The following is a 26,415-nucleotide window of genomic DNA, read 5'->3' as shown; positions in this document are numbered from 1 at the left end:
TGGCTTCATGCATGTTAACATTAGGAGCCTCCTCCCTAAGTTTGTTCTGTTCACTGCTTTAGCACACTCTACCAACCCGGATGTTTTAGCCGTGTCTGAATCCTGGCTTAGAAAGACCACCAAAAATTCAGACATTTTTATCCCCAATTACAATATTTTCAGACAAGATAGAACGGCCAAAGGGGGCGGTGTTGCAATCTACTGCAAAGACTGCCTGCAGAGTTCTGTTATACTATCCAGGTCTGTTCCCAAACAATTTGAACTTCTACTTTTAAAAATCCACCTCTCTAAAAACAAGTCTCTCACCGTTGCCGCCTGCTATAGACCACCCTCTGCCCCCAGCTGTGCTCTGGACACTATATGTGAACTGATTGCCCCCCATCTATCTTCAGAGCTCGTGCTGCTAGGTGACCTAAATTTGAACATGCTCAACACCCCAGCCACCCTACAATCTAAGCTTGATGCCCTCAATCTCACACAAATTATTAATGAACCTACCAGGTACCACCCTAATTCCGTAAACACGGGTACCCTCATAGATATCATCCTAACAAACTTGCCCTCCAAATACACCTCTGCTGTTTTTAACCAAGATCTCAGCGATCACTGCCTCATTGCCTGCATCCGTAATGGGTCAGCGGTCAAACGACCTCCACTCATCACTGTCAAACGCTCCCTGAAACACTTCAGCGAGCAGGCCTTCCTAATTGACCTGGCCGGGGTATCCTGGAAGGATATTGATCTCATCCCGTCAGTAGAGGATGCCTGGTCATTTTTTTAAAATGCCTTCCTCACCATCTTGAATAAGCATGCCCCATTCAAGAAATTTAGAACCAGGAACAGATATAGCCCTTGGTTCTCTCCTGACCTGACTGCCCTTAACCAACAGAAAAACATCCTATGGCGTTCTGCATTAGCATCGAACAGCCCCCGTGATATGCAACTTTTCAGGGAAGCCAGAAACCAATATACACAGGCAGTTAGAACAGCCAAGGCTAGCTTTTTCAAGCAGAAATTTGCTTCCTGCAACACAAATTCAAAAAAGTTCTGGGACACCGTAAAGTCCATGGAGAATAAGAACACCTCCTCCCAGCTTCCAACCGCCCTGAAGATAGGAAACACTGTCACCACCGACAAATCCACTATAATTGAGAATTTCAATAAGCATTTTTCTACGGCTGGCCATGCTTTCCACCTGGCTACCCCTACCCGGGACAACAGCACTGCCCTCCCCTCTGCTACTCGCCCAAGCCTTCCCCATTTCTCTTTCTCCCAAATACAGTCAGCTGATGTTCTTAATGAGCTGCAAAATCTGGACCCTTACAAATCAGCCGGGCTAGATAATCTGGACCCTTTCTTTCTAAAACTATCTGCTGAAATTGTTGCACCCCTATTACTAGCCTCTTCAACCTCTCTTTCGTGTCGTCTGAGATACCCAAAGATTGGAAAGCAGCTGCGGTTATCCCCCTCTTCAAAGGGGGGGACACCCTTGACCCTAACTGCTACAGACCTATATCTATCCTACCCTGCCTTTCTAAGGTCTTCGAAAGCCAAGTCAACAAACAGATTACCGACCATTTCGAATCACACCACACCTTCTCCGCTATGCAATCTGGTTTCAGAGCTGGTCATGGGTGCACCTCAGCCACGCTCAAGGTCATAAACGATATCGTAACCGCCATCGATAGGAAACAATACTGTGCAGCCGTATTCATTGACCTGGCCAAGGCTTTTGACTCTGTCAATCACCACATCCTCATTGGCAGACTCGACAGCCTTGGTTTCTCTAATGATTGCCTCGCCTGGTTCACCAACTACTTCTCTGATAGAGTTCAGTGTGTCAAATCGGAGGGTCTGTTGTCCGGGCCTCTGGCAGTCTCTATGGGGGTGCCACAGGGTTCAATTCTTGGACCGACTCTCTTCTCTGTTTACATCAATGATGTCGCTCTTGCTGCTGGTGATTCTCTGATCCACCTCTACGCAGACGACACTATTCTGTATACTTCTGGCCTTTCTTTTGACACTGTGTTAACAACCCTCCAGGCGAGCTTCAATGCCATACAACTCTCCTTCCGTGGCCTCCAACTGCTCTTAAATACAAGTAAAACCAAATGCATGCTCTTCAACCGATCGCTGCCTGCTCCGGCCCGCCTGTCCAACATCACTACTTTGGACGGCTCTGACTTAGAATATGTGGACAACTACAAATACCTAGGTGTCTGGTTAGACTGTAAACTCTCCTTCCAGACCCACATCAAACATCTCCAATCCAAAGTCAAATCTAGAATTGGCTTCCTATTCCGCAACAAAGCATCCTTTACTCATGCTGCCAAACATACCCTTGTAAAACTGACCATCCTACCAATCCTCGACTTCGGTGATGTCATTTACAAAATAGCCTCCAAAACCCTACTCAATAAATTGGATGCAGTCTATCACAGTGCCATCCGTTTTGTCACCAAAGCCCCATATACTACCCACCACTGCGACCTGTACACTCTCGTTGGCTGGCCCTCGCTTCATACTCGTCGCCAAACCCATTGGTTCCAGGTCATCTACAAGACCCTGCTAGGTAAAGTCCCCCCTTATCTCAGCTCGCTGGTCACCATAGCAGCACCTACCCGTAGCACGCGCTCCAGCAGGTATATCTCTCTAGTCACCCCCAAAACCAATTCTTCCTTTGGACGCCTCTCCTTCCAGTTCTCTGCTGCCAATGACTGGAACGAACTACAAAAATCTCTGAAACTGGAAACACCTATCTCCCTCACTAGCTTTAAGCACCAGCTGTCAGAGCAGCTCATAGATTACTGCACCTGTACATAACCCATCTACAATTTAGCCCAAACAACTACCTCTTTACCTACTGTATTTATTTATTAATTTATTTTGCTCCTTTGCACCCCATTATTTCTGTCTCTACTTTGCACTTTCTTCCAATGCAAACCAACCATTCCAGTGTTTTTTTAGTTTTTATTTTACTTGCTGTGTTGTACTCACTTCGCCTCCATGGCCTTTTTATATTTTTATTTATTTATACATATATCTGTTTGCCTTCACCCCCCTTATCTCACCTCACTTGCTCACATTGTATATACTGTAGACTTATTTTTTTCACTGTATTATTGACTATATGTTTGTTTTTACTCCATGTGTAACTATGTGTTGTTGTATGTGTCGAACTGCTTTGCTTTATCTTGGCCAGGTCGCAATTGTAAATGAGAACGTGTTCTCAATTTGCCTACCTGGTTAAATAAAGGTTAAATAAAATAAAATAAATAAAAACCGGACGTGAAAATAGCGTCCCCAAGCCATAAGACCGACAATTCCACATGTGCATGTTCATTAATTGTTTATGGTTCATTGAACAAGAATGGGAAACAGTGTTTAAACCCTTTACAATAAAGATCTGTGAAGTTATTTGAATTTTACGAATTATCTTTGAAAAACTGGGTCTTGAAAAAGGGAAGTTTCTTTTTTTGCTGAGTTTACATTACAATATATCACTTTACACTCTGTGCCATCATCAGTTCTCTGGTTTTCCTCAAATATGTTTTTATGAACAGTACGCTGTAATTTATAAAACATAAACTCCCTGTTTATGTGCGCGTAATTGATTTGTTTATGAAACCAGCCACAGTTCTCTGAAGTGTCGAGGCCGGCCAAACTGCTGAACGGTTTCAAAGTGGAAGTCATTATTTTGTAAATGCAATGAATTGGATCCAGAAGCACTGACCAGTCATGTAACACAGAGTAGAGCACCCCTCCCACAGCTAACCGTTACTTGGAGAAAGACCCCTGAACCGCTAACCAAAAAAAATACAAATAATCTCTGTCGAAAGAACCACTATTCACTTCACTTTCATCCTCCTCAGGCACTTTCAGATTTCCCCTCTATAGACGGATGGTTATCTATAATTTTCTTGGGTAATTCCACCACCTGGCAAGGTTCTTGAAGTTTGATCATTCTCACAAAATTCTATTTGGATGTTCTCAATCATACTGTAGACATAATAGACACCTCTGGCCAAGAACACCCAGGCCTGTGTAGGTTTGTTGCCGTTCCAGGGCAGGTCTGTACAGTACCTGGTTGGACTGACTCATAGGGAGACAGTGAGCTTTGGGTCATGGGTCACAAAGTAGTTGGTCGGTTCATGCAGGGGAAACTGGTGAAACTGGAGGCTTGTGGGTCTCTGACTCTGACACAGTGACAAATTATCCATGGTTACTTCTAGCCTGCCTACAGTAGACCAGGCAGCCAGCCAGTCCCAGATGTGAAAGCACTCTTTTAATTAGGGACTTTCTCTCCACGTCTCTTTCCTGCTAGGAGGATACCCTCAAAGCTCCTTTGCTCTCACTCTCTCTCAGCCTTAACTCATGGTGGCTGGGAAATTATGTGCAGACACAGACACACACCATGCAGATACTCTTACAGTAATGTGAACACAAGCACACAACTTGACACACAACTCTACATGCTTAAAAATTAGGTTTCACCATTTTGAAAAGGGTAACATTCTGCATGACTTATAGTTCTCATTAAAATGTCAGAAGTGCAAATGAATCTGGTGACTAACCTTAACCTATCAATCTTGGTCTGGAGATCCAAATCCAAACAAAAGCAATCTCAATTTTTCATACCTTTACATAATGTTGTGCTTTGAGTCAACAAACTTCAGCCGCCAACATCAATTTGAAAACAAATTCAGGGGCAAAACCTTGAGAAAGTGACGGCTAACCGATTCATAATTTCTCTAAGCGGTACTGAGGTTTATCCAAGAGCACATCTCTGGGCAGGCTGAGGCTGGAGAGAATGGAAAGCAAGGTCAGATTGAGGCAGTTTCACATTACAGGCTGATGTCTGGGAGATCTAAGGGCTGTAGTGTAATCTCCTATAAGGATCTCCATGCTCTACACAAGCGGTATTCAAACTTTTTCAGCGGTACCCCATTTTTTCCCTAAGAATTTATTGTGACCCCACCCCACCCCAAATCTAATGGCACAACCTTAAAATCAGTCAAACAAATAACCTTAAATTCATGTAATTTGTATCTCTTATTGACAAATGAATACACATTTACTCAATAAAATGTTATTTGTCAAATTATCTTTCTGAAAAACGTTTGTATATTGTCCCATACCATAATCGGTACTCCTCATTTTTTGTTTCCTCTCCCCCCAAAATAAAAAATATATAATTTCATTGGCGACCCCACAAGCAGTTCCCCCACGAATGCCAACATTGAACACCACTGCTCTACACTGTAACCACGGGTGACAACTGCATTGATGTTATCTCTGCTCCCTCTAACTGTGCTGCAACAGACTGGACAGGAGCTCTGAGGCAGGACTGTGTCGTCATAATGAGCTGCTGCTTATGGGGCTGGACTGGTTCTGAGAAGCAGGTGAATGTCAGTGTACCTCACTACAGGGACACAGGGATTCCTCCTGTATGAAGATATTTTTTGGGGGGGGGGGTGAGGCTATGGTGACCAGTGAACTGAGATAAGGCGGGGCTTTATCTAGCAAAGACTTATAGATGACCTGGAGCCCGTCGGTTTGGCGACGAATATATAGTGAGGGCCAGCCAACGTGAGCATACAGGTCGCAGTGGTGGGTAGTATATGGGGCTTTGGTAACAAAACGGATGGCACGGTGATAGACTACATCCAGTTTGCTGAGTAGAGTGTTGGAGGCTATGAGTCACTGAGTACAACACTCTCTTACCCCTCTGTACACACACACACACGGATGTGTGCACCACACATGCGTACTGACATACACAAAGTTATATACACACACGACCTATACGATATAGGCTAGTTATTCTCTAGAGTAGGAGCCTCAAAAATCTGGGAGTTGTTTTTTGGAATATTCATAGGAAACTTTTCCATTGGTAAAATGGGTAAACACTCTGTGGCAACAGAATCCCCTATTCAGGATTTATGAGAAGGATTGTTAAACCGTTTTTAGACCTCGGCCTTGGCATGGACAAAACAATAATAAAAAAACGTTCCAATTAAAGATGCACTAGGCAGAAATTGCTCCGTCGTTCCGTCGTTAAGGCTGGCTTAAGGGTGTTTCCATGGGAGCATCAACGCCACCCCAGAGGCTGTGCTAGGACCTAAAGACAGTCTTCTTAGCTTCAACAGATCTGAGGGGGCTACTGATCTTCTTCAAACTGACACAAATTTAAAAAAATATATATATTTTTTTACATTTAACTAGGCACGTCAGTTAAGAACAAATTCTTATTTATAATGACGGCCTACCCCGAACAAACCAGGACGACAATGGGCCAAGTTGTGTGCCGCCCTATGGGACTCCCAAACACGGACAGATTTGATGCAGCCTGGATTCGAACCAGGGACTGCAGTGACACCTCTTGGACTGAGATGCAGTGTCTTAGACCGCTGCGCCACACAAAACTATAAACCAAAAAGAGAGTTATCTAGAATTCTGGGCAAGGTAAATATTGGAAATATTTAGAATTTCACATACTTAAATTAATAGCAATAGAGATTAGGAGAAATCAAGAGATGTAGAAAGAGATATAGCAAAGCTTTCACACAATCTCACACTACTATTGTATGATAATGGGGCTCGAGCCCCCACCCAACAAACCTATAATTCCTCTCCTCACACAATGGCAACAGGTTCCCCTCTGCTCTGAGTGACTCATGAGCCATATGATCAGATGTGTTTACATTGCACAACCTTGGCCCAAACCATACCTCACGTTGCCTTTCTAAAGCTAATCAAGGAAATTGCTGTTAGTAAACCCTAAGCATCAACATCTGGGAGCAGTCCCTCCCTCCCTCCTTCCTAACAGAGGGCTTAGAGAGAAGAGAGGAAACAAATACTGAACTGTGAGGGACAGCACAGCAGCCTACATGGCACATAGTGCATTTGTGATCCATCCCTATTCTGAACAGGCAATGGAAACTTCTGCAAATGTAAATCTGCTGGGTTAAAAATACAGCGCATTAATGTGCACCACATGTGGCACTCTGGCAGGATGGGGGATATTTTGATGACGGGGGAAGAGAGAGGGAGTAGCCCTGGGGTTTCTCAAACCCAGAGGGGGAAAGAGGGAGAGAAAGTTAGAGCACAAACACACACATGAGTGCTAGCACACACACACACGTGCGCACGCACAAACACACACACACACACACACACACACACTCGTGTTCCTATCCTTGTGGGGATCAAAACAATTGATTCAAAATACTATTTTCCCTAACACCTTAACCTAAATCCTAATTCTAGCTCTAACTGTAATTGTAAACCTAAATCTAACCCCAAAGCCTAAAATAATATTTTTCCTTGTTTTACTATCCTTGTGAGGACTTCTGGGCCCCACAAGGATAGTAAAACCAAACACACACACACACACACACAGACACACACACAGACACATACCCACATAAATATGCACACTAAGCCACACACATCTGCATCCAGCTCCAGCTTCAGCTCCTACCTTGGGCTTTCTCCATGAACACCACTTTGGAATCGTGCTGGAAGTTGTGTCCGCTGAGGAGCATCTTCTCTCCCCCAGCAGCAGGGCACGTCTGCAGGGTCTGCTTATCCACTAGGGGCAACTCCTGGGCTGATCTCTGGGCTGCAGGAGGGGGACAGCACTGTCTTCACTACAGAATCATTACAAACCCACTCCCCCTTCAGCCCCGAGTATCCAGACAAAGTCATTTTCACAAGCTTGACAACTCTTAAAGAATCCTCACCACAAACAATGCCAAGAGCCATTAGCTCTAGAGAGATATTATTCCTCTGACCTAACGGTGAGGGAATGGATCCATTTAGTATTTGTTATTGTATAATTTTCTCAAATTATTGTTTTTACAAATATCATACTTGGCCATCACCTCCTGGTTATCTTCAACCGCCGAAAGTGTGTGATATTCTTTAATAAAACTCAGATGTTTACAAATAAAAAATTGATCTGGCAAAGAATGTGTCCGACAATTACCCTTGACAATGAAAAAAATAGGCTTGGTCAATAACAGTTTTGTGGCAGTGTATCAGCGACCAACAATGGTCTATTCTTAAGAGGTGAGATCATGGTTTAACCACATTTCTCATTTACCTCATAGCACTTGATCTTTGTGATGTGATTCCAGCCAGAAACCCATTAGATTAGCAGATCTGCTCAGATTTCTATCTAGCGCTTTGGTGCTTAATGGTGCAACGTGTGCTTATCTACCAAAGTCAAAATGATCTGCCATGTTAAACCACCCCCACCCCCAGGCCTGATAGTGAAGGTGTACTCACAGCACTCCATGGGGTTGGATGCAGCCTGCAGGGACAAGGTTCTTCCTGTGGGCTGGTTGATGTGAACCCGGAACACCATCCTCACACGTGTGTTTTTACGCCCGATGTCTGTCTCGCCCTTCCGCAGCTCGATGTCCGAGTTGCGAAGTTTCAGGATGCCGGAGCAGTCAATTCTACATTAAACAGATAGAAAAGAAACTTAGTTAGACCTTTAAGAGAGGCTCATAGATAAACACATTCGATAGACACCATCGTTATTGAGATCTCAAATCGTTATCCCTGTGACAGTTACCACATACATAGACAGTCAGCTTATTAAGTTCCCTCCGGCACCAGAAAGGGATTTCAGTATAGAATGACTCGATAGACATCAGACAACAGTATTTCAGCAGAAGATTATCACACGTATCCTCAATGAAAGGTTTCCTGTGTACTCAGCAACTACTGCTTTCAGGTCTAATCCCAACCATCCAGCAACTCAAATGCTGTGAATGTTATTAGTTTCATAAATAGCTTTTTAATGGACCGAAAGAGAACACCCATGGGATACAGGTCTAACCTTGATCCCTCTCCGGCTCTACCAGCCAATAGGTTGGCTGGTAGAGCCGGAGAGGGATCAAGGTTAGACCTGTATCCCATGGGTGTTCTCTTTCGGTCCATTAAAAAGCTATTTATGAAACTAATAACATTCACAGCATTTGAGTTGCTGGATGGTTGGGATTAGACCTGAAAGCAGTAGTTGCTGAGTACACAGGAAACCTGTTTGGGTGTAACTATGCTTTTTACGGAGTCTTCATCAGACACGTTATAAATATCTAATTTCTCCCCCCCTCCCATCTATGCTGTGCACTCACTTCTAACATTTCAGACTTTTACGGCATTAGCCTTTCCAACCAAAGTTTTTCCATGGCTGTGCTCCTCGACGCTGCATTCCTTCTAATGGAGTTAATGTAAACTGCTTCACTAACTGAACACTCCCAAACTTTCTTTGTCAGACACTGTGGGATGCGTCGCTGGTGAGGCAATCAGGTGTTGAGGCTAAGGATTCCCAGCTGGTCAGCCCTCCCTCCAGGCTTTTGTCAAAAGTAGTGCACTATATAGGGACTAGGATGCCATTTGGGACACAGATGAAGTCTGTCAGCTGTGCCAAGGGATCAACACAATGCAAATCTCAGGAGAAAAAGAGTGTTTGGCTTTTGAGTGTATTCGCTCATTGGTAACAAAAACATTGGACGAGGGCTGTCACATGCTGAATGGATCTCTAATCGAGTCAAATTAAGTTGTCAGCATTGGTGCCTTACACACACGCACACACACTATCCAGCTGGGACTGATCAGCCGTCATGGACAAAACTCTACAGATGTTCACTCATCATTTGAGTTGCTGGAGGAGGAGCTTAAATGTCTAACTGACTGATAGGCACAACAAAAAAACAGACACAGGCTCTAAAGAAATACACACACACACAGTACTCACATGGCGCGCATGTTGTTCTCGGGCAGCAGTGGAATCTCCAGCACCTTGGTGTTAGACTGCAGGGTCTCATGGCTGGGGGTGGAGACGGTCTTGCCGGTGATGCGGTGGACCTGGTAGAAGGCATGGGGCCGCAGGAGACGGTCGTCTGCCGTGCCAATGAATAGCTGCAAGACCAGGGGCTCGGTCTCCATGTAGCCGTGGAGCTGGAAGGAAGACATATAATTACATTTCAAAAAATGGATCGCCAATCAACAATGGTTGATAGGAATTTGTTCCTCCAGTACTTATGTCTAATCAAAAACAAAGTATCACACACACACACAACTCTTGACAACCCGTTAAAAACCCCAGAAATACCTTTCAAACACAGTTGACATTTTTCGGAGGAATCTTTATCCAAGGCCAACAGCCCATACACATATTTCCTCCATTAATATCAGTTTCTGTCTGTATTGATGGGCTGAGGCACAGAAGGATCCTACAGTAAGTATCTCCATCCCCAGGGTCCCACCAGCTGAGACAAACAACCCAGGACTAAGCCTGGGTCACAGTGTACTAAAGGTTACGCTTACGTCTCAAATGGAATCCTATTCCCTACATAGTGCACTTATTTTGATCAGAGCCATTTTAGGCTCCCGAGTGGCACAGTGGTCTAAAGCATTGCATCTCAGTGCTAGAGGCGTCACTACAGGCCCTGTTTCGATCCCGAGCTGTATCACAACCGGCCGTGATCGGGAGTCCCGTAGGGCGGTGCACAATTGGCCTAGTGTTGTCCGGGTTTGGCCAGGGTAGGCAGTCATTGTGAATAAGAATTAGTTCTTAACTGACTTGCCTAGGTAAATAAAGGTTACATCAAATAAAAAAATAGCGCACTACTGTATATAGGGAATAGAGGGTTACTTTTATTTATGTAATTATTTATTAATTTCATTGTTTACTTTATTTTATTTAAATGCATTTAAAACAGAGAACCCCGTGGAGACCAAGGCCTGTTTTTCAAAGGAGCCCTGCAATTACACCGCAATAAAAGCATACAATATTTACAAGCAATTTAAGAGGGGAAAAACTATTTATATTAAAATCCCATTCGGTGCTTTCAGAAACACCCCTGGACTTTTTCCACATTTAGTTTTGTTACAGCCTGAATGTAAAATTGATTACATTGACATGTGTCACTGGCCTACACACAATACCCAATAATATCAAAGCGGAATTATGTTTTAAGAAATTTTAACAAATAATAAAAAATGAAAAGCTGACATGGCATGAGTCAATAAGCCCCCAAAAGTCATCCTTTTGAGCATGGCGAAGTTATAAATTACACTTTGAATGGTGTATCAATACAGCCAGTCACTACAAAGATACTAATCAAAATCAAATCACATTTTATTCGTCACATGTGGCAAATACAACAAGTGTAGACCTTACAGTGAAATGCTTACTTACAAGCCCTTAACCAACAATGCATTTTTTTAAAGTACGAAATAAAAGTAACAAATAATAGGCAGCAGTAAAATAACAATAGCGAGGCTATATACAGGGGATACAAGTACAGAGTCAAAGTGCGGGGGCACTGGTTAGTTGAGGTAATTGAGGTGAGTAGCAGCAGCATAAAGGGGGGGAGGGGGGACAATTCAAATAGTCTGGGGTAGCCATTTTATTAGATGTTCAGGAGTCTTATGGCTTGGGGGTAGAAGCTGTTTAGAAGCCTCTTGGTCCTAGACTGCTGCTCCGGTACCGCTTGCCTTGCGGTAGTAGAGAGAACAGTCTATGACTAGGGTGTTTGGAGTCTTTAATCAATTTGTAGGTCCTTCCTCTGACACAGTCTGGTATAGAGGTCCTGGAAGGCAGGAAGCTTGGCCCCGGAGATGTAATGGTCCGTACGCATTACCCTCAGTACTGCCTTGCGGTCGGACGGCCGAGCAGTTACCGTACCAGGATGGGATGCAACCCGTCAGGATGTGCTCGATGGTGCAGCTGTAGAACCTTTTGAGGATCTGAGGACCCACGCCAAATCCTTTCGGTCTCCTGAGGGGAAATAGGTTTTGTCGTGCCCTCTTCGCGACTGTCTTGGTCGACTTGGACCATGTTAGTTTGTTGGTGATGTGGACGCCAAAGAACTTGAAGCTCTCAACCTGCTTCCCTATAGCCCCGTCAATGATAATGGGGGCGTGCTCGGTCCTCCTTTTCCTGTTGTGCACAATCATCTCCTTTGTCTTGATCACGTTGAGGGAGAGGCTGTTGTCCCCTCCTCCCTATAGGCTGTCTCGTCGTTGTCGGTGATCAGGCCTACCACTGTTGTGTCATCGGCAAACTTGATGGTGTTGGAGTCGTGCCTGGCTATGCAGCCATGAGTGAACAGGGAGTACAGGAGGGGACTGAGCACGCACCAGAGGGGGCCCCGGGTTGAGGATCAGCGCGGCGGATGTGTTGTTACCTACCCTTGCCCCCTGGGGGCGGCCCGTCAGGAAGTCCAGGATCCAGCTGCAGAGGGAGGTGTTTAGTCCCAGGGTCCTTAGCTTAGTGATGAGCTTTGAGGGCACTATGGTGTTGCACGCTGAGCTGTGGTCAATGAATAGCATTCTCACATAGGTGTTCCTTTTGTCCAGGTGTGAAAGGGCAGTGTGGAGCGCAATAGAGATTGCATCATCTGTGGATCGGTTTGGGCGGTACGCAAATTGTAGTGGCTCTAGGGTATCCGGGATGATGCTGTTGATGTGAGCCATGACAAGCCTTTCAAAGCACTTCATTGCTACAGACGTGAGTGCTATAGGTCGGTCGTCATTTAGGCAGGTTACCTTAGTGTTCTTGGGTACATGGACTATGGTAGTCTGCTTGAAATATGTTGGTATAACTCAGACAGGGAGAGGTTGAAAAGGACAGTGAAGACACTTGCCAGTTGGTCAGCTCATGCTTGGAGTACACGTCCTAGAAATCTGTCTGACCCTGCGGCCTTGTGAATGTTGACCTGTTTAAAGGTCTTACTCACATCGGCTGCGGAGAGCGTGATCACACAGTTGTCCGGAACAGCTGATGCTCTCATGCATGTTTGTGTTACTAGCCTCAAAGCGAGCATAGAAGTAATGTAGCTCGTCTGGTAGGCTTGTGTCACTGGGCAGCTCGAGGCTGTGCTTCCCTTTGTAGTCTGTCATTGTTTGCAAGCCCTGCCACATCCGACGAGGGTCGGAGCTGGTGTAGTACATGTTCAATCTTAGTCCTGTATTGACTTTGTGTCTCTTTGATGGTTCGTCAGAGGGCATAGCGGAATTTCTTATAAGCTTCTGGGTTAGAGTCCCGCTTATTGAAAGTGGCAGTTCTACCCTTTAGCTCAGTGCGGATGTAGCCTGTAACTCATGGCTTCTGGTTGGGGAATGTGTGTACAGTCACTGTGGGGACAACATCATCGATGCAATTATTGATGAAGCCAGTGTACTCCTCAATGCCATCAGAAGATTCCCGGAACATATTCCAGTGTGTGCTAGCAAAACAGTCCTGTAGCGTAGCATCTGCTTCATCTGACCACTTTTTTATTGACCGAGTCACTGGTGCTTCCTGTTTAAATTTTTGCTTGTAAGCAGAAATCAGGATAGAATTAGGGTTAGATTTGCCAAATGGAGAGCTTTGTAGGCGTCTCTGTGTGTGGAGTAAAGGTGGTCTAGAGTTTTTTCCCCCCTCTGGTTGCACATTTAACATTCCGATTGAAATTAGCTGAAACAGATGTTTCCCTGCATTAAAGTCACCAGCCACTAGGAGCGCCACCTCTGGATGAGTGTTTTCCTATTTGCTTATGGCGGTATACAGCTCATTGAGTGCGGCCTTAGTGCCAGCATTGGTCTGTGGTGGTATGTAGACAGCTACGAAAAATACAGATGAAAACTCTCTAGGTAGATACAGTATCTCACAAGCTGTAGACCACACTATCTCAGACAAGCAAAACATCAAGACTTCCTTAGATATCGTGCACCAGCTGTTTACCGATATTCATAGAACACTACCACTTGTCTTACCAGCGGCTGCTGTTCTGCCGATACAGTGTGTAACCGGCCAGCAGTATGTTATTAAATGTCCTCGTTCAACCAAGACTAGGTGAAACATAAGATATAACAGTTTTTAATGTCCCGTTGGTAGGATATATGTGCTTTTAGTTTGTCCAATGTATTATCCATCGATTGTACATTGGCCAATAGTACAGATGGCAAAGGCAGATTAGCCACTCGTCGCCTGATCCTCACACTGCACCCAGATCTCCTTCTGCAAAATCGCCGTCTCTTTCTCCTGCGAAAGATGGGGATGAGGGCCTGTTGGGGTGTCTGGAGTAAATCCCTTTCATTAAAGAAAAGTATTCGTACAAGTCAAGGTGAGTAACCACTGTTCTGAAGTCCAGAAGCACTTTTCAGTCATAAGAGATGGTAGCAGCAACATTATGTACAAAGTAAGTTACAAACAATGCAAAGAAAACTAACAAAATAGCACAGTTGGTTAAGAGCCAATAACAACAGCAGCCATCCTCTCCGACGCCATTACACAGCCATATATGCGTCCTTCCTAATACAGTTGCCGGAGAGGAAGGAAACCGCTCAAAGATTTTACCATGAGGCCAATGGTGACTGAAACAGTTCCAGAGTTTAATGGCTGTGATAGGAGAAAACTGAGGATGGATCAACAACATTGTAGTTACTCCACAATACTAACCTAAATTACAGAGTGAAAAGAGGGAAGCCTGTACAGAATAAAAATATTCCAAAACATATATCATGTTTGCAATAAGGCACTAAAGTAATACTGCAACAAATGGGGTGAAGAAATTAACTTTATGTCCTGAATACAAAGCGTTATGTTTGGAACAAATCCTACACAACACATTACTGAGTAGCACTTTTTGTATTTTCAAGGATGGTGTTGGCTGCATCATGTTATGGGTATTGCTTGACATTGGCCAATACTACAGAGATTTTTAGGATTAAAAAAAAAACGGAATAGAGCTAAGAACAGGCAAAATCCTAGAGGAAAAACTGGTTCACCCTGCATTCCAAAAGACACTGGGAGAAAAATTCACCTTTCAGCAGGACAATGACCTAAAACACAAGTCTAAAAAAATATATATATATAGTGGGGCAAAAAAGTAATTGCAAACTTTTGTTTGCAATTACAGAGATCATACGTTTCCTGTAGTTCTTGACCAGGTTTGCACACACTGCAGCAGGGATTTTGGCCCACTCCTCCATACAGACCTTCTCCAGATCCTTCAGGTTTTGGGGCTGTCGCTGGGCAATACGGACTTTCAGCTTCCTCCAAAGATTTTCTATTGGGTTCAGGTCTGGAGACTGGCTAGGCCACTCCAGGACCTTGAGATACTTCTTACGGAGCCACTTCTTAGTTGCCCTGGCTGTGTGTTTCGGGTCGTTGTCATGCTGGAAGACCTAGCCACGACCCATCTTCAATGCTCTTACTGAGGGAAGATCATGGCCCCATCCATCCTCCCCTCAATACGGTGCAGTCGTCCTGTCCCCTTTGCAGAAAAGCATCCCCAAAGAATGATGTTTCCACCTCCATGCTTCACGGTTGGGATGGTGTTCTTGGGGTTGTACTCATCCTTCTTCTTCCTCCAAACACGGCGAGTGGAGTTTAGACCAAAAAGCTCGATTTTTGTCTCATCAGACCACATGACCTTCTCCCATTCCTCCTCTGGATCATCCAGATGGTCATTGGCAAACTTCAGACGGGCCTGGACATGCGCTGGCTTGAGCAGGGGGACCTTGCATGCGCTGCAGGATTTTAATCCATGACGGCGTAGTGTGTTACTAATGGTTTTCTTTGAGACTGTGGTCCCAGCTCTCTTCAGGTCATTGACCGGGTCCTGACGTGTAGTTCTGGGCGGATCCCTCACCTTCCTCATGATCATTGATGTCATATATAAATATATATGAGGAGTTGCTTACCAAGATGACTTTGAATGTTCCTGAGTGGCCTAGTTACAGTTCTGACTTAAATCGGCTTGAAAATCTATGGCAAGCCTTGAAAATGGATGTCTAGCAATGATCAATAACCGACTTCACAAAGCTTGAAGAATTGTTAAAAGAATAACGTGCAAATATTATGCAAAGCTCTTAGAGACTTAACCAGAAATACTCACAGCTCTAATTGCTGCCAAAGGTGTTTCTTGGGTTGTGAATACTTACGTAAATGAGATATTTTTGCATTTCATTTTCAATAAATAGGCACGGATTTCTAAAGACATGTCTTTACTTTGTCATTATGAGATAGTGGGTCTATATCAAGAATTAGGGAAGAACCAGATGCAGACAGTGTCAAGTAACAAACGTGTATTACTAGAACAGGGGGCAGACAAAAGTCCAAAAGGGAGTCCAAAAGGTACAGAACGGCAGGTAGTCTCGGAGTCAGGGCAGGCAGAGGTCAATAATCCAGGGTGGTGTGACAAGTACAGAAACGGAAGGTAGAATTGTCTAAACCTTGAAAACAGGAACTAGAACAAAGACAGGAGCAAGGGGAAAACTACTGGTAGCCTTGATGAACAAAATGAACTGGCAACAGACAGAAAACACAGGTATATAATACACTGGGGATAATGAGGAAGATGGGCAACACCGAGAGGTGGGTGGAGACAAGCACAAAGACAGGTGAAACAGATCAATTTTGAATTCAGGCTGTAATACAACAAAGTCAAGGGGTATGAATACTTTTTGTAAGTACTTTATAACCAAAAGCACAACAACAACAAAAAAATTGGGAAAGTGATATTTAGGGAACATGATGCCACAAGAGTTGATTTCACATATACAACCCCCCCCCCATGGTGGCTATATAAACTCATAAAAAAAATTAAAAAAGATAACCTTCAAAGATAATTCGTAAAAATCCAAATAACTTCAGATGTTAATTGTAAAGGGTTTAAACACCGTTTCCCATGCGTGTTCAATGAACCATAAACAATTAATGAACATGCACCTGTGGAACGGTCGTTAAGACACTAACAGCTTACAGACGGTGGGCAATTAAGGTCACAGTTATGAAAACTTAGGACACTAAAGAGGCCTTTCTACTGACTCTGAAAAACATCAAAAGATGCCCTGGGTCCCTGCTCATCTGCGGGAACGTGCCTTAGGAATTCTGCAAGGAGGCATACGGACTGCAGATGTGGCCAGGGCAATAAATTGGAATGTGAGACGCTTAAGCCAGCATTACAGGGAGACAGGACGGACAGCCGATCGGCCTCGCAGGGCAGACCACGTGTTACAACACCTGAACAGGATCGGTACATCCGAACATCACACCTGCGGGACAAGTACAGGATGGTAACAACCACTGCCCGAGTTACACCAGGAATGCACAATCCCTCCATCAGTGCTCAGACTGTCCGCAATAGGCTGAGAGGCTTTACTGAGGGCTTGTAGGCCTGTGGTAAGGCAGGTCCTCACCAGACATCAACGGTCACAAAGTCGCCTATGGGCACAAACCCACCGTTGCTGGACCAGACAGGACTGGCAAAAAGTGCTCTTCTCTGACGAGTCATGGTTTTGTCTCACCAGGGGTGAATGTCAGATGAGTTTATTGTCAAAGGAATGAGCATTACACTGAGGCCTGTACTCTGGAACGGGATCGATTTGGAGATGGAGGGTCCGTCATGGTCTGGGGCTGTGTGTCACAGCATCATCGGACTGAGCTTGTCGTCATTGCAGAAAATATCAACGCTGTGCGTTACAGGGAACACATCCTCCTCCCTCATGTGGTACCCTTCCTGCAGGCTGATCCTGACATGACCCTCCAGCATGACAATCCCACCAGCCATACTGCTCGTTCTGTGCGTGATTCCTGCAAGACAGGAATGTCAATGTTCTGCCATGGCCAGTAAAGAGCCCGGATCTCAATCCCATTGAGCACGTCTGGGACCTGCTTGATCGGAGGGTGACGGCTAGGGCCCTTCCCCCCAGAAATGTCTGGGAACTTGCAGGTGCCTTGGTGGAAGAGTGGGGTAACATCTCACAGCAAGAACTGGCAAATCCGGTGATGTCCAGGAGGAGGAGATGCACTGCAGCACTTAGTACAGCTGGTGGCCACACCTGATACTGACTGTTACTTTTGATTGACAGAGTCGAAAGCCTTGGCCAGGTCTATGAATACATCTGCACATCGTTGTCTCTTATCGATGGTCAATGGAGGTTATGATATCGTTTCGGACCTTGAGAGTGGCTGAGGTGCACCCATGACCAGCTCTGAAACCAGATTGCATAACAGAGAAGGTACGGTGGGATTCAAAATGGTCGGTGATCTGTTTGTTAACTTGGCTTTCGAAGACCTTAGAAAGGAAGGGTGGGATAGATATAGGTCTGTAGCAGTTTGGGTCTAGAGTGTCTCCCCCTTTGAAGAGGGGGATGACCACGGCAGCTTTCCAATCTTTGGGGATCTCAGACGATGCAAAACAGAGGTTGAACAGGCTAGTAATAGGTTTTGCAACAATTTCGGCTGATCATTTTAGAAAAAGGGTCCAGATTGTCTAGCCCTGCTGATTTGTAGGGGTCCAGATTTTGCAGCTCTTTCAGAACATCAGCTATTTGGATTGGGGAGAAGGAGAAATGGGGAGGCTTGGGTAAGTTGCTGTGGGGGGTGCAGGGCTGTTGACCAGGGAAGGGGTGGCCAGGTGGAAAGCATGGCCTTCCATAGAAAAATGCTTATTGAAATTCTCAATTATCGTGGATTTATCGGTGGTGACAGTGTTTCCTAGCCTCAGTGCAGTGAACAGCTGGGAGAAGTGTCTTATTTTCCATGGACTTTAGTGTCCCAGAACTTTTTGGAGTTCGTGCTGCAAGATGCAAACTTTTGTTTGAAAAAGCTAGCCTTTGCTTTCCTAACTGCCTGTGTATATTGGTTCCTAACTTCCCTGAAAAGTTGCATATCGCAGGGGCTATTCAATGCTAATGCAGTACGCCACAGGATGTTTTTGTGCGGGTCAAGGGCAGTCAGGTCTGGAGTGAACCACGGGCTGTATCTGTTCCTGGTTCAATTTTTTTTAAATGGGGCATGCTTATTTAAGATTGTGAGGAAAGCACTTTTGAAGAATAACCAGGCACTGACGGAATAATGTCAATATCCTTCCAGGATACCCGGGCCAGGTCGATTAGAAAGGCCTTCTCGCTGTAGTGTTTTAGGGAGCGTTTGACAGTGATGAGGGGTGGTCGTTTGACCGTAGACCCATTACGGACGCAAGCAATGAGGCAGTGATCGCTGAGATCCTGGTTGAAGACAGCAGAGGTGTATTTGTAGGGCCGGTTGGTTAGGATGATATCTATGAGGGTGCCTGTGTTTACAGATTTGGGGTTGTACCTGGTCGGTTCATTGATAATTTGTGTGAGATTGAGGGCATCAAGCTTAGATTGTAGGATGGCCGGGGTGTTAAGCATGTCCCAGTTTAGGTCACCTAACAGCATGAGCTCTGAAGATGGATGGGGGGGCAATCAATTCACATATGGTGTCCAGGGCACAGCTGGGGGCAGAGGGTGGTCTATAGCAAGCCGCAAGGGTGAGAGACTTGTTTCTGGAAAGGTGGCTTTTTAAAAGTAGAAGCTTAAATTGTTTGGGCACAGACCTGGATAGTATGACAGAACTCTGCAGTAGATTGCAACTCCGCCCCCTTTGGCAGTTCTATCTTGTCGGAAAATATGTGTTCCATTACCTATTGTTGGTAGAGGCCCGGAAATGAGAACCGGCTTGTCTGTGTGAGCATTCAGGTGCTTCTCCATCACAGCAGGGCTCCAGGGGTCCTTGATTCCGCAACCACCACATGTTATAGGAAGCTATGGAGCTTCCTAAAACCTCCATCACTGGAAGATGTGGAGAGGGTCGCTAACTAAGCTTAGGTTGGGAAAGCAATAGGCAAAACATGTCATCCCTTTGAGGGTTAAGAGCCTGCAAACGCTCTGTATATTTGTGTAAGGAAATAGGTTGCTGCCTAGCAATGCTGTTTATTTAGGATGTAGGGAGTGTGTGATGGAGTTAGAGTTAGCTCGTTTTGGCACTGGCAGTGCAGTCTCCCCTCCCTAGATCGTATTATCACCCACTAGAGGAATGTCAAGACTCTGGCCGCTCATGGCACCAGAGAGGGAGGAAAATAAGGAGGGGAGAGGGCAACCCTCTCTCTATTTCTCTCTCCACCCCTCCAGCTCCAAGGGATGGTTACACAATACACATCCTCATTTACAGTATTATCTTTGGCCAGTTTTAGATATTTTCACTCACTATATTTTACATTAGTTAATGATTTTCGCCATAAAAGAGCATTACTCAGTCTGCCATCTGCAAAATGGCGCATGTGGCTTGCAGCAGCAGCCGTGGCATTCGAAAAGAACAGAAAGCTGTACTCGACAAGGAGGGAACTGAAGCAGCTTCCAGAACAAACTCTGCACAGTTTGGTCAAGGTTTGACTCATAGGAAGAGCCAGCGAGAAGGACCAGTCAGCCAGTGTCCACAGCCCACAGAGTGTACCATGTAATCAGGAAGATACACTTTTAGAAAAAAAGGTTATATTTAGAACCTAAAAAGGGTTCTTCGGTTGTCCCCATAGGAGAACCTTTTTTGGTTTCAGGTAGAACCCTTTAGGGTTCCAAGTAAAAACCCTTTCCACAGTGGGTTCTACATGGAACACAAAACGGTTCTACCTGCAACCAAAAAGGGTTCTCCTATGGGGACAGCCGAAGAACCCTTTTGGAACCATTTTTTCTAAGAGTGTAGGGAGATTGAGCGGCCTTCTCTGAGGTTTCCTCTAACATCTCCGTCAGACTGCCAAAAACGTGTGGTTTGAGCCCGGCCTGGTCAGGCTGTCTCCATAGGAAGCCACTGTGGATGATGTCAGCATTACAGGCGGGAACTTTCCTAAACAAAGGGAAGTCTGTGTGTTTGGTCAGAAGCTGGGGGAGGGAGGGAAGAGGAGGGAGGTGGAGGTTTTCAAAAGAGCACCCTCTCCATTTCATCATGAGAGTAACCCAGACCCCATGTCATTAAATCATTAGCACCTAATCACAGAGAAAAACTACCCAGCACAGATGTGCATGCTGGTGTTTAGACACATGGGATTGTTCAATATGCTTAGATAGCTACGTTCCCAGGTTCCCATTCAGCCCCACTGTAGCCTACTGGTTGGATTCTCAGGGTGGTCGCAAACTTTGGGGTGTCACCGCACAAGAATATGTGAGATGTTCAACCGGCTAGATACCACTCAACACATTCTAACTTTGCCTGCAGACACCTTTGATGACTTACTTTCCCTTCTCACAGTAGACTCTGTGGTTTATTCAGAGGTTGAAGTCAAGTCAGTGATGTGGTGCAATGATTGGGAAGACCGGCCTTGTAGTCCAAGAATTACTATTTCTCAATACTTCTTCTGATTCGACCACCAAAGTTACTGTGGTTTAATCTCATGACTAAGCTTTACTGGTCACATTACCTCGCTTTGCAACTGTCTGCCTGCACTTGAGACGTAATGGAAAAGTTTGAGTCACCCTCGTCTGGACAGGAACTGACTGAGCGGACTGGTCTGTCTAATAGCATACCTATGGTATTTCATTCAGAACTATGACGTCTTTCGAATAACTTTATAGACTTGTAATGATAAAAAGAAAAAGTTAAAAACACATAACCACTAACCTATTTCAGCGCCGGAGATTTAAATAAGTTGGAGAGAAAGTGATCGTAGAAATAGGTTGGAGAAAGTGGTAAGCAGAGGAGTGATAGGGCTAATGGTATTACATGCAGACTACTCTATTTTAACAGTACGGTATGTTAGTATAAGGAGGATAGCAGACCTGCACCACAGGGTGTCCTCCTGCCAGAGCCTTGACTGCCCCTCTGCTCCCTTCGGTCTCGTAGTGGGCGCGGTGGTGAGATTTGGGCTGCACATCGATCTGCAAGCTGTACGGCCCGGAGCTGGATGGCAGCTGCCAGTCAAGGGCTGGCAGAGATGGGCTAAGATGGAGAGGGTATATTTACCGTTTGCCATCTAGCAAGACACAACTGCAGATTGTCAGTGCTTTGCTGGGATGTTTCCTCATAATGGATATTTCTGAATTGACTTTATTTGACCTCAATAAAGTTTAGTTGTCTGGAGCTGTCAACCTTATAATGAATATTATTTCAGTCAGTCAAAGTCTTGCATCAGCTTACCTGACATATTGCTTTGGCTTGGACCATGAGTATGGGTGCGATGGCACATCCAGTAACCTCCCACAGTAGTTCTCCTTCTTTAAGGGCAGGCGGGAGGAGTACTCATCCTGGCAAAGCTCCCCAGGGCTGAGCTCCTCTCCTCCAGGCTCTACCTTCAGGCAGACTTCCCCAGGCTCCAGGCTGGTCTTCCGGGCCTTCAGAGGAATGCCCTCCCCCAGGTCTGCCACACCGTCTGTGGTCAGAGCGTTGATGGCTGCAACTATGGCTGAGTTGGTGTACTGGTTGGTGTTGTTAGGCATCCAGGACTCGTCTGTGACACTGAGGCGTGGGGAGGTGTGAGGGGACGGCCCAGGGGAATGGTTGGGGGAGTAGGGGTACTTGTAGGTTGCGGTTCCGTTGAAGCTGTATTTTCTCTTGCCACCACAAGGGGAGTTGGGCCTGGAGCCTCGCTGGCCCATCCAGCTGTCATCCATGACACTGGTGAGGGGGGAAGTAGAGGGGGAGTTATGTGGGGAGCCCGCATGGGTGCAAGCTTCACCCGGCAGGGCGAGAGAGGAGGAGCCCTTGGGCGAGACGCAGGGCGACTGCCAGGGCGAGTTCTGGGGTGAGTTTTCATAGTTGTAGGAGAAGCCCGACTCGTAGGACGAGGCCTCGGAGTGACAGCTGCGTGATGACACACTGCTGGCCGGGCTGAGGCAGCTGGGGTCACGGTAGCCATCTGCGTTGGGCAACGTCAGGGTCACAATGGAGTTGACCTGTTTAGGCACAGGAAGGTTGTTGCTCTCTTCCACCTCCTCCTCAGGAAACTGCCCGTAGGCTGTGATCTCAATACGAGGGCTCTCGAGGACCGGGGCCTCGTTTGGATGGATGCTAGGGGATGAGTAGTAACCCACTGTCCTCATGTCGTTCTGGGCGCTGTAGCTGGGAGGCTGGCTGATGGACACTGAGATGGTGGGGCCAGACTGGAGACTTTGGTACTGGGAGGGCAGGCAGGATTTGCCCAGGGAGAGACTGATGTTGGGGGTGTGGCTGTATTTATCTGAAAAGCAAATACATAGAATGAGTTAGAATTATGGTCCATACATACTCTCATTGGCTCACACACTGAAAGACATACTGTAGTTGCCAGTTAATTACAAAGAAAGCTGCTGTGATGGTGTTGCTCATGATGGGGTGCCACATGGCTAGTTTGTTTACATGACTAAAAGGTGCAATCTGTGCCCAACAGGGGAGGTTCAAGATGCCAGCTCCCTCACTGGGTATGAGGGCATAAGAGACAGACTGACTACCCATGTGGCACAGACAGAGGAGAATGGGGGAAGGGATGGTTAAGGGTACACGGACCTGAGTAATCTTACTAGTCAGCTCTTAAAACCAGTCCAGTCTCAGACAGCATGCAGTCGCCAGAGCTCCTGTCTGCTGTGAATTAAGAGACTACTGAGGCAACCATAAAGACATGACATCAGTGCACCACCACATGACTCCCACAACATAATCACAATGTAATAACCTTTAACATCACAGTGGTGTCACAGCTTTGCAATGTCTCCATGTCAATTCTAAATGGATTGCATAGAAGATGCCATTTTACCAACGAGAACCACTGGTAGTTGTGTGCTCTCTCTGACTGAATTGTATTAAATCTAGACTTACACACTGAAACACTGTGCATTTTGGGTCAATTTCTCTTCAAATGGGGTCTGTTTACTTATGCAAGAAAAGGTAGAGAGGCCTGGATAACCAATTTGAGTAAACCATCCTGAATGAGAGCTTTTGTGCCACCGCTGCCACACCCACCACTCCCTACTCATAGGAGGGGTGCCTCATAATGTAATGTAGCTCTCATAATAAAGACCCATGTGTTTCAAAGTGCATCATTCCTTAAGGCAATATAAACATATCCCCAATATGTACAGTATAAACCATTTTTCACCTCAATACATACAATTTTAATGGGTACTATATATAAACCTTTTGATGAAACCAAATATTTATTTCATAACGTAAGTAGCTACCATGGATATATACTGAACAAAAATATACACGCAACATGTGAAGTGTTGGTCCCATGTTTCATGAGTTGAAATAAAAGATCCCTGCATTTTTTTCACTAACAAAAATATTGCTTATCTCAAATTGTGCACAGACGTATTTACATCCCTGTTAGTGAGCATTTCTCCTTTGCCAAGATAATCCATCCATCTGACAGGTGATGATTGTCAAGAAGCTGATTAAACAGCATGATCATTACACAGGAGCACCTTGTGTTGGGGACAACAAAACACCACTCTAAAATGTGCAGTTTTGTCTCACAACACAATGCCACAGATGTTGACGGAGTGCGCAATTGTAATGCTGACTGCAGGAATGTCCACCAGAGCTGTTGCAAGATAATGTTATGTTAATTTCTCTACCATAAGCCGCCTCCAACATCATTTTAGAAAATTTGGCAGTTCGTCCTTCCGGCCTTACAACCGCAGACCAAGTGTAACCATGCCAGCCAAGGACCTCCACATCCAGCTTCTTCACCTGTGGGATCATCTTAGACCAGCCACCCAGGCAGCTGATGAAACTGTGGGTTAGCCCAATCAAAGAATTCCCACACAAACTGTCAGAAACCGTCTCAGGGAAGCTCATCTGCATGCTCGTTGTCTTCACCAGGGTCTTTACCTGACTGAAGTTCGGTGTCTTAACCCACTTCAGTGGACAAATGCTCACCTTCAATGGCCACTGGCAAGCTGGAGAAGTGTGCTCTTCACGGATGAATCCCGGTTTCAACTGTACCGGGCAGATGGCAGACAGCGTGTATGGGGTCATGTGGGCCAGCGGTTTGCTGATGCCAACGCTGTCAAGAGTGCCCAATGGTGGCGGAGGGGTTATGGTATGGGCAGGCATGAGCTACGGACAACAATCACAATTGCATTTTATTGATGGCAATTTGAATGCACTGAGATACTGAGTGACGAGATCCTGAGGCCCATTGCTGTGCCATTTATCCATCGCTATCACCTCATGTTTCAGCATGATAATGCACGGCCCCATGCCGCAAGGATCTGTACACAACTCCTGGAAGCTGAAAGAAAATGTCCCAGTTCTTCCATGGCCTGCATTCTCACCAGACATGTCACCCATTGAACATGTTTGTGATACTCTGGAACGACATGTACGACAGCGTGTTCCAGTTCCAGCTAGGATCCAGCAACTTTGCACAGCCATTGAAGAGGAGTGAGAGAACATTCCACAGGCCACAATCAACAGCCTTATCAACTCAATGTGAAAGAGATGCGTCACGCTGCGTGAGGCAAATGGGGTTCACACCAGATACTGACTTGTTTTCTGATCCATGCTGTTCCTATTTTTTTATTCAATTTCAATTCACATGACTGTATTGATATGCACAGATTAGGACCAATTAATTTATTCCAATTGACTGATTTACTTATAAATATATAAACTATAACTCAGTTAAATCTTTGAAATTGTTGTATGTTGCGTTTATATTTTTGTTTATGTAAATTAGGCTACGTCTTATTGTTAGCATATCCTATAATCATCTCAGTATTCAGTACGCTTCTACATTGTCATACCTGTATAATAGTAGACCATCGAAACAGAGGAGAAACCCATTCACAGACACCTGAAGAGAAAGTGCACCACTAGACAAGACAGGCAGCTATCCAACACGCAAAATCATCCGTTCAGATGTCGATGGAATTATCGTTTATGAATGCAATATTACTATTAAACGCAGTCTGACATTCAAAAGTAACAGGAAGAGTCTACTCACCCTCTTCAGCAGATTTCATTTTTTCCTACAGACAAGGTAACCGCACGTCCGAAATCGAACTTTGAAGACAGCCGCAGGTCTGCGTTATCCAATAGCCATAAAGCTTCGCTTTGGGTCTCTAATGATGATGGTGATGCGCTCTCGCTATATTCTAACAACACTTCGAAACTATGGCAAATCTGCTTAATGAGAAAGAAAAAATGAATGTAGATTATTTTAAAAGCGACTCGAAGAAAAATACAAATCGTATCTGCAGAGTGAAACACTTTTGGATACAATTGGATAAAGCAAAGAAATCAAAACGCAGGGACGGGATTCAATGTACGATTCCCATGGAGAGTAAATATTATTTGAGCGACTGATTTGTAATACCTGATTGATTGTGTGGAAGGGGATCCTAGCTGGTCTGGGCATGTGTGACGCACTGCTTGGTTGCAGAGAGCTCCTTGGCGATTATAAACCCGGGGATCACCTTCAGCGCAAGCGCACCGCCCCTTGACCAGTGATGCTGATCTCCATGTCTGACCAGCAGATACGTTTAATTGAGATTCACTCCACTCACTGTGGTTTTCAGCTACTTCCACACGTGGTTGATTAGCTGGGCTGGCAGCGACAGTTGCTGTTCAGAGAGCGCTGCAGGCTAGTGGAAAATGAAATGCAATATTTACATGTAAAGAGCATGAGAAGG

At 45.3% G+C, this 26,415-nt stretch overlaps 1 protein-coding gene across 1 annotated transcript in view; it reads right to left on the bottom strand.

Annotated features, from left to right (window-relative positions):
• LOC129831466 (nuclear factor of activated T-cells, cytoplasmic 1-like) overlaps positions 1–26,163 on the bottom strand; it is a 62,951-nt gene extending 36,788 nt beyond the window's left edge. Inside the window, exons 1-6 of the mRNA XM_055894872.1 lie at positions 25,728–26,163; positions 21,941–22,979; positions 21,583–21,742; positions 9,770–9,972; positions 8,293–8,465; positions 7,484–7,624 (exon numbers count right to left, since the gene is read on the bottom strand). Coding sequence (XP_055750847.1) covers positions 7,484–7,624; positions 8,293–8,465; positions 9,770–9,972; positions 21,583–21,742; positions 21,941–22,979; positions 25,728–25,746 — 1,735 coding nt within the window. The 5' untranslated portion in view covers positions 25,747–26,163. The remainder of the gene's footprint in view (positions 1–7,483; positions 7,625–8,292; positions 8,466–9,769; positions 9,973–21,582; positions 21,743–21,940; positions 22,980–25,727) is intronic.
• Between the last annotated feature and the right edge of the window lie 252 nt (positions 26,164–26,415).

This window comes from Salvelinus fontinalis, chromosome 32 (genome assembly GCF_029448725.1).
Source record: "Salvelinus fontinalis isolate EN_2023a chromosome 32, ASM2944872v1, whole genome shotgun sequence".
Taxonomy (NCBI): domain Eukaryota; kingdom Metazoa; phylum Chordata; class Actinopteri; order Salmoniformes; family Salmonidae; genus Salvelinus; species Salvelinus fontinalis.
Note: the sequence above shows the minus strand (reverse complement) of the source record. Positions and strands in the feature narration are given on the sequence as shown.